At 45.8% G+C, this 12,359-nt stretch overlaps 1 protein-coding gene across 8 annotated transcripts in view; it reads left to right on the top strand.

Moving 5' to 3' along the window:
- veph1 (ventricular zone expressed PH domain-containing 1) overlaps positions 1–12,359 on the top strand; it is a 238,005-nt gene that overhangs the window by 18,011 nt on the left and 207,635 nt on the right. For all 8 annotated transcript variants that reach the window (XR_009507288.1, XM_059946577.1, XM_059946567.1 and 5 more), the window contains exon 2: positions 9,895–10,169. Coding sequence is in view for 7 of the 8 variants with exons in the window: in XM_059946577.1 (XP_059802560.1) it covers positions 10,032–10,169 (138 nt within the window). In the remaining variant the exon portion in view is untranslated. The remainder of the gene's footprint in view (positions 1–9,894; positions 10,170–12,359) is intronic.

The raw sequence follows: 12,359 nt of genomic DNA, 5'->3' as shown, positions 1-12,359 counted from the left end.
TCTGCAACTGGATTGGGCTTTGTATTTTGCAGGAATTATCTCAACGTCATGAGAGCATGACTGAATTTGGTGGGGGGAGAATGTAATGGTTTCTCGGTAGTGTGAACTGCTGAGGTAATGGTTTTTCTGTAGCAGCGATAACTACTGACAACGGGTGGCTAACCAATGGGAGAAATGTTACTCTTTCTTGTACGTCTGGGAGCGGGGTTTTTCGTGGGCTTTCGGTCAAGGAGAGTGAAGAGGAAGGATGAGTGTGGAGAGTGCTCAGTGATCACTGGACGGAGTATACGGGAATTTGAGGGTCCAGAGGTCGGTGACATTTCGGCAGAGGCCATTTATGGAGGAATACCTGAGGCGTGAGCTCCAATGATTTTTGTGCACAAACTATTTAATAAAAGTGGTGCATTTTTCTTTTATATTCTGTTTCTCTACTAACCACTAGCAAAGTACGAGTTATAAAGTGTAAATCATTTAATTGCACATTGAGTACTGTCTGATATTTTGTGTAGAGGGTTTGTACTGAGGTACATTACACAGCATCCACCCAAACTTGAATACCTTGTTTGGCGGGGTCGAAAGCTGATTCCCCTGGACGATCGTGAGCAGCAAGCCAGGAGAGCTACATATAGATAGAAAAGGAGGTAATGGGTGGGGGGAGAACAGTGCTGTTATTCAGGGACAATATCACGGCTGCATTCAAAGGGGATGTCATGGAGGCTCAGCCACTGAATCTGCAAGGATGGAACAATAGAAGATAGATGCAGTCACTCTAATGGGATTAATGCGGAGTCCCTCCCCAACTGATGCACCATCAATAACTCTCGGAGACGGGAGGCAGACGATAGGCTTTTATTAGCTGCAAGAAACCACCACACAGCATCCTGGAGACTGAGGGAGGAGCAGTGCCTCCAATCACCTTTATACAGGGGTCTGTGGGGCACACCCATCCTATTTTTCTGCCCGGTCCAAACAACAACCACATGGGCCCTCCAAGGACTTGAGCTTGGCTCAATGATCCCCTCCCTGAGCAGCCGCTGCACCTCCGACTGAATGAAGGCCCTGTCCCCCGCGCTGTACCTCCTGCTTTTAGTTGCCACAGGTTTACAGTTGGGGGTCAGGTTGGCGAACAGCGGGGTGGGGGAGGGATCTTGAGGGTGGAGAGGCTGCAAGTGGTGTCTGTAGTGCAGCTGTTGGCATGGTACTGGGTTGGATGTGCGGGTCAGTGTGTGTGTGTGGTCAGTAGCGGGGTATCTGACAACACCCCACAAAACTGAGGATTTCTGACAGTGATTGGTGGGAGGGGCCCGTCATACTCCATTGTCACACTTTTCAGGTGGCTCTGGAAGTCAATCCCCAATAGTACAGGGGCACACAGTTGAGGCATGACCAGTAACACAAAGTCCCGATATTCTGTGCCCTGCACCACCAATGTCGCTACACAACCCACCCAGATGTCTGGAATGCGACCCAGAAGCCAGGGTGACCCTCTGGCTTACCGGCTGTGTTACGAGTCCACAGCGTTGCACCGTGTCCGGGTGAATAAAACTCTCAGTGCTGCCCGTGTCAAACAGGCAGCTAGTCCTGTGCCCCTTCACCAGGATGTCCATCATTGACCTTGGTGTGGGGCGCTTTGGTCGAGGGTTACGGAGGCCAGAGTTGAACCGCCGTCTTGGTGCCCGGTAAGCACCTGTGGGTCGGAGGCGGGGCGAGGTGGCGCCGACAAAGATGGCCGCCCCCATGCCTCACACGAGGTGGGCAGGCAAGATGGCGGGGACCAAGATGGCCGCCTCCATGCCTCGCACGAGGCGGGCAGGCAAGATGGCGGCGACCAAGATGGCAACCCCCATGCCTTGCACGCGGCGTTGCTTGACCCTGCTCGTGGTTTAGATTTACAGGCCTTGGCGAAGTGGCCCTTCTTTCTGCAGCTGGAGCAGGTAGCTTCTCGGGTTGGGCAGCGTTTTCGGGGGTGCTTTTCAAGTCCGCAGAAGTAACACAGCGCGGACTTGCAACTGGCAGCGGCTGTGGTCGATTCGCCGGAGGGTTGCGGGGAGTTCACGGACTCGCGACTGGCAGCGGCCGTGGTCGATTCGCCGGAGGGTTGCGTGGACTTCACGGACTCGCGAGTGGCAGCGGCCGTGGTCGATTCGCCGGAGGGTTGCGGGGAGTTCACAGACTCACGAGTGGCAGCAGCTGTGGTCGATTCGCCGGAGGGTTGCGGGGAGTTCACGGACTCGCGACTGGCAGCGGCCGTGGTCGATTCGCCGGAGGGTTGCGGGGAGTTCACGGACTCGCGAGTGGCAGCGGCTGTGGTCGATTCACCGGAAGGTTGCAGGGAGTTCACAGACTCACGAGTGGCAGCAGCTGTGGTCGATTCGCTGGAGGGTTGCGGGGAGTTCATGGACTCATGAGTGGCAGCGGCCATGGTCGATTCGCTGGCGGGTGGCGGGGAGTTCACAGACTCGCGAGTGGCAGCGGCTGTGGTCGATTCGCCAGAGGGTTGCGGGGAGTTCACGGACTCGCGAGTGGCAGCGGCTGTGGTCGATTCGCCAGAGGGTTGCGGGGAGTTTATGGACTCGCGAGTGGCAGCGGCCGTGGTCGATTCACCGGAAGGTTGCGGGGAGTTCACGGACTCGTGAGTGGCAGCGGCCTGGTCGATTCGCCGGAGGGTTGCGAGGAGATCACAGACTCACGACTGGCAGCGGCCATGGTCGATTCGCCGGAGGGTTGTGAGGAGATCACAGACTCACGACTGGCAGCGGCCATGGTCGATGCGCTGGCGGGTTGCGGGGAGTTCACGGACTCGCAACTGGCAGCGGCTGTGGTCAATTCGCCAGAGGGTTGCGAGGAGATCACAGACTCATGACTGGCAGCGGCCATGGTCGATTCACCGGAAGGTTGCGGGGAGTTCACGGACTCGCGAGTGGCAGTGGCCGTGGTCGATTCGCCGGAGGGTTGCGGGGAGTTCACGGACTCGCGAGTGGCAGCGGCCGTGGTCGATTCGCCGGAGGGTTGCGGGGAGTTCACGGACTCGCGACTGGCAGCGGCCATGGTCGATTCGCCGGAGTGTTGCGGGGAGTTCATGGACTCACGAGTGGCAGCGGCTGTGATCGATTCGCTGGAGGGTTGCGGGGAGTTCACGGGCTCGCGACTGGCAGCAGCCGAGGTCGATTCGCTGGTGGGTGGCGGGGTCTGCAGCGTCCATGGGACTGGCAGGAGATCATGCAGCTGGACAGCGTCAGCGTTGTGCAGAGCAGCCTCCAGCGTGTCGGCCAGCTCGATCGCCGACTGTAAGGTAAGATCGGCGTTTTCCAGCAGCCGCTGGCGCACATACACTGACCTGATCCCCCTAATGAAGGCGTCTCGTACCAGGAGCTCCGCATGCTGTTCCGCCATCAGTCCCCTGCAGTCGCAGGCCCGCACGAGTGTCTGTAGGGCCCGGACAAGCTCCGCACTCGACTCTCCGGCCCACGGCTGCCACGCCGTCGCTAAGCGATGTCTTGCATAGATGGTGTTCACCGGCCGCAGGTACTGGCTTTTGAGGGCATCCAGTGCCCCTTGGTAGGTCGGTAGGTCTCTGATGAGAGAGTATACCCACGGACTGACCCTGGAGAGGAGAAATCTCTACATGATAGCAGGCTCGGTCAAGGGAATCTCTTCCAGGTACGATTGGAAGCATGCAAGCCAGAGTTCAAAGGCAATGGCTGCTTCCGGAGCTTGAGGATCAATGTCCAATTTACCTGGTTGTAAAATGCTCTCCATGTTTTAAAATTGCAGCTAATAAAATTGATGCACCATCAATAACTCTCGGAGACGGGAGGCAGACGATAGGCTTTTATTAGCAGCAAAAGACCACCACACAGCATCGTGGAGACTGAGGGAGGAGCAGTGCCTCCAATCGCCTTTATACAGGGGTCTGTGGGAGGAGCCACAGGAGCAGTCAGCAGGGGCTGTGTCCAGATGTTCAGACAGATTTGTAAGATGTGAAAACAACAAAGTTGTTATTGTGGGTGTCTTCAACTTCCCAAGTATAGATTGGGATGAAGGTTTTTCAATGAGGCAGAATCTGGTGCACTCAGGAGGATTTCTTAAATCCTCCAACAAGAGGAGGGTCTGTACTGGCTAACAAGCCTGGCCAGGTAACTGGCTTCTCAGAGCAGAACAGTTAGTGAACAGTGACCACAATTTTTTTAAGTTTTAAGATAGCTGTAGGTAAGGATCAGTATGTACTTTGTGGGAGAGAATTAAATTGGAGCAGGGGAAATTATGAGGGTTGGGTAGGAACGAGGGGCAGTTAATTGGGAATCCCTGTTATTGGGGAAGTTCATATTTGACATGTGGACAGTGTATAATGACCAACTGCATGGAGTACAACACATATGTTCCAATAAAAAGGAAGGATAAGGTCAGGGAACCTTGGATGTTGATAGAGGTGGTGAGTTAAGTCAAAAAGAAAAAGGAAGCGTATGTAAGGGTTAGAAAGCTAAAATCAATCAGCCTTGAGGTCACAAAGACAGAAAAGAATCCAAGGTAATTAGGAAAACCAGGAAGGACTGTGATTGGGCATTGGCAAATTGAATTAAAGAGAATCCCAAAGCATTCTATATGTACATCAAGTGCAAGAGGATATCCAGGGAGTGTTTAATATTTGTGTGGCTAGGCTTGTTAGCCAGTACAGACCGTGCTCTTGTTGGAGGATTTAAGAAATCCTCCTGGGTGCACCAGATTCTGCCTCATTGAAAAACCTTCATCCCAATCTATACTTGGGAAGTTGAAGACACCCACAATAACAACTTTGTGTGTTCAATATTTCAGTGAGTAATATTGTAAATATATTGTTTGAATATGCATTCTTCATTTGCTTAAATAATTCATTATGGGTTAAATGTCAAAATACGTGAAGTGAGTATGTCATGACGCTACCACATGATACGTGTGCTCCTGGTGTTACGTATTCAGGCAACAATAAATATATGAGTTCGACAAGGGTTTCTTATAACAAACAACACGTTTATTAAACACAGAAAACAAACCCCCCAAAAGTAAACAAACACTACCGTAACCGGAAACAGCTGCTGAGCGGCTGTTCAAACAGTTCGTAAAGTGATATTCCAAAACAGTTCTTTAAAGTGATATTCCAAAACAGTTCTTTAAAGTGATATTGCCAAAAGTTCGATATGCTCACAGTCCATTTAAAAGGAGAGACTTTACAGGACGATTTAAGTTCTCTTTCACGTCGCTTGCTTCGATTCCCGACGTCGAAATTCCCACGAAGAATTTACGAAACAGAACGGCTTAAAGGCACTGACCTTTCCTTCTCCACTACCTTCAATCCTTTCTAGGTAAACCTAGGGATTAACACGAAGATAGTCAACAAAATCCTTCCAAATAAGGATCAAACAAAGGTCGCCCCCGTTTCACCGTAGAAAGCGATTCTCCTCGATCTTTACTTCCAACCTTGAATCTTCACTCTCCTCTAATTCCCTCGAACTAACAGAATCATAAAGAACCTGTTGGCATTAACCTTTTAAACTTTAGGCATTAAATAAAAACTTCACCCTTCAACTAAACTGCGTCATCACTTCAAACACGCAGTGGCATGAAGTCAACTTGGCAAATCCAGCCACGAACTGCCCCTCCTCACAGGGTGGGGTCTACCTTTTATAACCTGTAAAAAAAACCCGTCACATGATCTCTACTGGCGGGAAAATGATGTCATTCCACCATCACAAGACCATCACCTCAAGTCCAGTACAGCTTCAACCCCAGTCACATGACAAGGGCACCACTGTCATGTGTCACGAGTACGTAACACTGGCTTAAAGTAAAAACAAAACTTAGATACGTTATTCCTGGCTCCATGTTTTTGACCACACAAGGATAAAGGAGGCAATGTGTGCTTGGAGGCGGAGGATATGGATGAGGCCCTAAATGAGTACTTTGCACCAAGGAGAAGGATAGGGAGATTGGTGTTGAGCGTGGTTAATTTGCTAAGGCATTTCAAGATAAAGGGCAAATTAGTGTGGTATCTCTTAAATAATATTAAAGTGGATAAGTCCCTGGCATGTGATGTGATGTATCCCTGGTTGTTGAGAGAGGTCAGAGATGAGAATTTTGGGGCCTTGACCAAGATCTTTTTGTCCTTTGTAGCCACTGGTGAGGTCCCAGTGGACTGGTAAGCAGATAATTTTCCAAGTTGGCGGCGCGACGCAGCTTGCAGCGGCCACTCCGGAGCTGATTATCTGTCATTTGTGAAGTGGGGTGCCGTGCGCAATCATAATCGATTGAAAACAGATGTGGGAGCACGGAGGAACATCAGGAGATCTCCAGGAAGACTTTCTTCGTTGCTGCTGCTGTTGTGAGGTCCGGGACTCTGCTGGGAAGAACAGTCCTCAGGGTCGCGTTGCCGATGGCCGTTGGCGGGGCCGTCTTAATATGCTCGGCAGAGGATGGTGCTCGGAGAAACCGTGCTGGAGGGGATGGTCGTCGGCTCGGAGGTTCAACGGACTCGAAGTCCGCTGCGGTCAGGTCGCTTTCGGTGTGTGCTGCAAGGCTGGGTTCGACGGAGCTTTCATTGTGTGCTGTGTCTGCAAGGCTGAGTCGGGCGGCGCCTTGGAAGTCCATAGCAGGGGTGCTCCCTTCTGCCGCCAGCGTGGGATGACGAGTCTGTTGGGACCCTGGGGACTTGTGGAAACTGTGTGGTGATTTCTTTTGAACTTATAGTCCTTTAACATCTTTGGACTATTTTTACTGTGCCCATGGTCTGTTTTTTTTTATCAATTATGCTATTGTTTGCACTGTTGTAACTATGTGGTTTTGTGCAGGTCTTGTAGCTTTGGTTTTTGCTCTTGTTTGTCTGGTGGATTTGGAGCTCCTTTCCGGGGAACGCGCTAACATGGTAGCACAATATTAATATGCAGCAGCCTCTCCAGACTCTGGATTGGGGATTGCCAAACGTTATGTGGATTTTCTAGTGTAGTCTGTTTTGTCATATGCTTTTGTGATATCATTCTGGAGGAACGTTGTCTCATTTTTTAACTGCATTGCATTTGTGCTTTCTAAATGACAATAAACTGAATCTGAACCTGTAATGTTGTTCTGTTATTAAAGAAGAGAAATGTGATAATCCTAGAAATGAAAGACCTGTGAGTCCATTTTGATGGTAGGGAAGACATTGGTGAGGACTTTTCGGGATAGGATTTAAGAGGATTTGGAAAACTTTGACCGGATGGGGACAATTAGCATAGCCTTGTGTGGGGCAACTCGTGCCTTACTAATTTGATTGAGCTTTTTGAAAGGTAATTGATAAAGGTAGAGCTGTTGATGATGTATACATGGATTTTACTAAGGCTTTTGACAGTCATCATGGAAGGCTCAACCAGAACCTTAAGATGCATGAGATGCTTGGTGAATTGTCCATTTTGGATTCAGAATTGGTTTGCCTATAGATGGCAGAGGGCAGTAGTCAATGGTACTTATTCCAGTCAGAGGTCTGTGACTGGTGGTCTTCTGCAGAGTTCTGTACTGGGACCTCTGCTGTTTGTGATATATGTTTGACATGGATAAGAACATCCAGTAGATGGGTGAGTTAGTAAGCTTGCATATGATGTGAAGATTAGAAATGTGTCTAGTATAGAAAACTGGCAAAGAATATAGCGACATATAGATCATTTGCTGATATGGGCAGAGAAATGGCCAATGGAGTTTAACTCGGCAAAATGTGAAGATTTACACTTTAGAAGACAGCATTCTCTTAATGGTGAGATTCTTAGCAGTGCTGATAAGCAGAGGGATTGCGGGGGTTCAATTTCTTAACTCCTTGAGAGTGGCTACGCAGTTGACAAGGTGGTTAAGAAAGCAAATAGCATGCTTCCCTTTATTAGTCAAGGAACTGAGTTTTGAGTCGGAAAAGTACAGTATGTTGCAGTTTGGCCACATCTGGAGTATTGCATAGTCCGGTCACACCATCTTAGGGAGAATGTCAAAGCTTTGGAAAGTGTGCAGAAGACGTTTACCGGGATGCTGCTTGAATTAGAGGGCAAATGCTATAAGAAGGTAGATCAAGTTAGGGTGTTTTTTTCCTGGAACAGTGGAAGCTGAGGGGAGATCTAATAGAGGTTTATAAGATTATGAGAGATATAGATAGAGTAGACAGTCAGTGTCTTTTCCCAGGGTTAAAACTAGAGGGCTTACATTTAAGATGGAAAAAGTTAAGCTCAAAGGAGATGTGTGGGGTAAGTTTTGTTTTACACAGAGAGTGGTGGACATCTGGAATGCGCTATCTGGGGTAGTGTTGGAGGCAAATATGATAGAGGCATTTAAGAGGCTCTGAGATGGGCACAGAATGTGCTGGAAATGTAAAGTTATGGACATTCTGTAGTCAGAAGGGATTGTCAATCTGGGCATTTGATTACGAAATCAGTTGGGCACAACAATGTTCATGTGCTGTACTCTTCTAGGTTCTAATATTGTGGGAGCTCGTTGGTATGTAGGGCAGAGCCACCCATGGGTCAGGTGTTTGTAACCCAGGGATGGACTGTAATTCAGTAGGTGAGTGATAAATTCAGAGTGCTGTCAAAAAAACCATTTAAAAATGCAATAAAAAAAGTTTTAAAAAAAAGAAAAAATAGATCTTCCTTGCTTTGAAATAATGCCACAATATGATGATATGTTAAATGTTAACTTAAGTGTTAATATAATATTAGTCATTGTTACAGGCTGAAAGTATGAGGTGGTCTTAAATAAGCTTGGATAAAAAAGAGAAGTTTTGTTTTATGGAGTAGTTGCATTGCATAAATCATATTTAACTTTTGATCGTCTTGCTCTTTTATTTAGTTGCAGAGCTCATCTCAAGTAGGGAAAGCAGAAGGCGTCTTGTGTCCTGCAGTCATTCCAAATGTAATCCTGCCCTTTCTTTGGAATAAGGCTTGATCATGACTCTTATCTTTTGTTTCCCTTCTCAGAAACAGCAGCTATGTCTATTCACGTATTTGTTCCTGTTTGTTATCCAAAGGTGTATTCATTTTCAGACCAGTTTCATTTCAGGATAATACAGTTGTTTTGTTATGAAATTGTCAAATGCCCCTGAACTAGTTGTCCACTTGTTTCTCACTTTATCGCTCGCTTGCTTATCACTAAGCTCCTTAAAGTGCAGTTCATCATATTTCACTGCAGCCTGTATTTTATAAATAGATTTCTCAGAGTGACACTTACATTTTTTTTTAAACTTTGGTGATTAAGAAAATAATTTTTGAACTCCCTAGTAAAGATCAGTCTAGCTGGAGTCTTCAGGCAGCAGGTGCTATCAAAAATAGAGGGCTGCGTAAGACGTAATGATGTGGAGATCTATTTGGACTGATTCGATTTCAAGTGACAGACTGGCCAAGCAATTTGTATGTTATTTTGGTGTTGAGCTAAAGTGAGTGAGCTTTGTGCGCTGATGTCCAGAGCACAAAAGTAACATTGCAACCTTCAAACCTTTTTAAGAAACTTTTTGAAGTTTCAGCAGAGTCATTCAGCAGAAATTACTTCCACATCAGCTTTGTGCCATTTCATTTGTTTGGAATTGGAAGCAAAGTTGAGCATTTGAACCAATGGACATTAAACCAAGATTCTGATTGTCTATTTGTGTGAGTGAATGATCCAACAGCACTATTCAAATAAGGCTAGGGAAGGTTTTTTATTGTGTCCAGTGTTTATTTCATAGGCAGCATCTATAAAATAGAAAATCTATTTTTTTGTCACTGTTAGTGAAATTTGCAGTCTGCATTTTGGCTATATTGTCATAAATGTTATAATTTGAAATGTTATTTACATCCATTCCAAATATTTATATTCATATCCATGATGGTTTGTACTTTAAAACAAATTCCTTACTCTTGAATTCTTATATTTTAGGTAAGAGGTGAGAGAACGGAATATAATTTTTACAGATATGAACACCGAATGACTTTAACATTTGGTCATTATTCTTAAACTCTGAAGAAGTTTACTACTCTTGATGGAGTTTCTACACTGAACTGAACAAGTCCAGCATGCATCAGCTTTTAAGTGTGGTGCTGGGTCAGAGGGATCTATCTCGAGCTGGAGATCTGTTCTCTTTGGATGATACTGAAATCGAAGATTGCCTGTCAGAAGCTCTTGAACAAATAAGAGAAATATCTTCCTCACCAGTAAGTGTAATTATCTTTTTAGTGATCTAATTTAGAACAGCATATTTCAAGTTCTATATTCAGATTACATGTGAGAACTTTAAAAAAAATGCAACTTATGTGGGTGTTTTCATGTGTTTCAGGTATTTGCTATAATTTAAAAATCAATTGGCAAACTGAAATACTTCAGGTAGCTTGTTTCAGTAACTTTGAGGATGTTGTCAATAGTATTAGCAACATATCTATAACTGGTGCATCGGTGTCTTGTCTTTACATTTTCAATCAGTACAGATCTGAAGTTGAGAAGAGCTGATTTAAATCTTCCCAATTTTTTAGAATAAAACTGGAAAGGGCCAATTAACAAGCACACATTTGTACTAATACAAATACTACATACAGTAGATCTTTTCTATTCACACCCAGTTTTGATCAACTACACACCCACTCAGACCACCCACCTCTCCAACAATCTGATTCTTAATTCTTACCACCTGCAAAAGATTGACCTATTGACTGTGAACAGTTCACACAATTACCATACCAACTACACTTCTGTCTTTTGGAGGAAGCAATAACATCTGGAGGGAACCAATATTGTCACAGGAAGATAACATTCAAATAAAAACACTAAAGTACTTCCAGTTTAAAAAAAACAAATGAAAAAGCTTATTGGATATTTTACTGCTTGAAATTATTTAAAACAGTATTTTTATTCTGTTATCCTAAACACATTCAGATAGATTAGTAGACTCTTACCTGAGATTCTTGGAGCTCTTCGTGTCAGTTTAATTCAAAGGGAGAGTATTCACCGTGCCTCCTTGGACCTGCCCCAGATTCTCCAGCTATTTTTAAAAAGTATGAATGAAGGGCATTTTATCCAAATTTCCATGAGGATTCCAGTAGAGGAGCTCAGCTTGTTGCTTACTGGTGAACCGCTGCCAACAGCGTTCAGATTCCAACACACGTACAAGCTTCACATGATAACAGTGCCAAACTCTGACAGTTTAGCCTTTGTTCTCTCGAAATTTGGGTTGTCATTCTCAAGTTACTATTTGAAATAAGCTATTGTTGAAAGGTGATTTCGTCATGGATATTCTTTAATCCTATTTTTGCTGAACGCTCACTTGGCTAGACATCAAGCCGTTTTCCTTTAATAGATAGTGCTCACATCTTCCTTGAAAAACATCAGATCACTTTATCTTCACTCTAAATGAGCTGTTTATCAGTTCGGTGTTGCCAGGATTTCCCCGGAAAAATGATGATTTTCTGGCAGAGAAACACAATAAGTGGATATTTTTCAGGTTAGAGGGTGGTGATTTCTGCAGTGCCCTGAAGATCAGTGCTGGTATCTCTCTTCTCCCCTGCCCATTACCTCTCTCTTGTTTCCCCCTCTATTCCATGGTCCTTCATATCAGTTTTCTTCTCCTTAAGCTCCTCAGCTTTTCCACATACCACCTCCTGACTTCTCACATCAACCCCACCCACCAATCTTCCCCCTCAATTGGTCGCACCAATCACCTGCCAGCTTGTAGCTCCCAACTCCACCCACCTTCCTGTTCTGGCTTCTGTTCCCTTCTATTCTTGTCCTGATTTAGGATCTCAGCCTAAAACATCAACTGTCTATTTCCCTCCATTTTTACTGCCTGACCTGCCGAGTTCCTCCAGCATTTTGGGTGTTGCTCCAACCTGGAGGAGGAGGCCCAATGACAGATACCCAAGTTTGTCAATGATACAAAAACAGATGAGAGGCCATGCTGTGATGAGGATATCTGGTCTCAACAACAGGGCGTAAATACTGTAGATTAAATTACTGGGCAAACCTTGGCAATTGGAGTTTAATGTGAGGAATGTCTGAGGTAATATACTTTCTGCATGAGGAATCGGCATAGATAGAGATTGCAAATGAGTGAACTGCAAGGGGATCTAGGTGTTCTTCTGCAGAAGATTGTTAGCATGTAAATGCAGCAAAATAGTTGAGCACTTGGCTTAGTGATTTTTATTCCAAGGTGGACGGGGTTGGAGTTTAGAAATACGCAAGTATTGGTACTGTTGTACCTGGTGTTGGCTGAGGCCACATCTGAAGGTAATATAAGCAGTTTTGTTACCCTTGTTTAAGAAAGGATATTCTAGCATTGGTGGTGTCAAAAAGAAAGATTCATTGGGTTAATTCCTGGGATGAGAGGGTTGTCCTGTCACAAGTTTTGAAGGAAA

The sequence above is a fragment of the Hypanus sabinus genome, chromosome 2, assembly GCF_030144855.1.
Source record: "Hypanus sabinus isolate sHypSab1 chromosome 2, sHypSab1.hap1, whole genome shotgun sequence".
In the NCBI taxonomy this organism is placed as follows: domain Eukaryota; kingdom Metazoa; phylum Chordata; class Chondrichthyes; order Myliobatiformes; family Dasyatidae; genus Hypanus; species Hypanus sabinus.
Note: the sequence above shows the minus strand (reverse complement) of the source record. Positions and strands in the feature narration are given on the sequence as shown.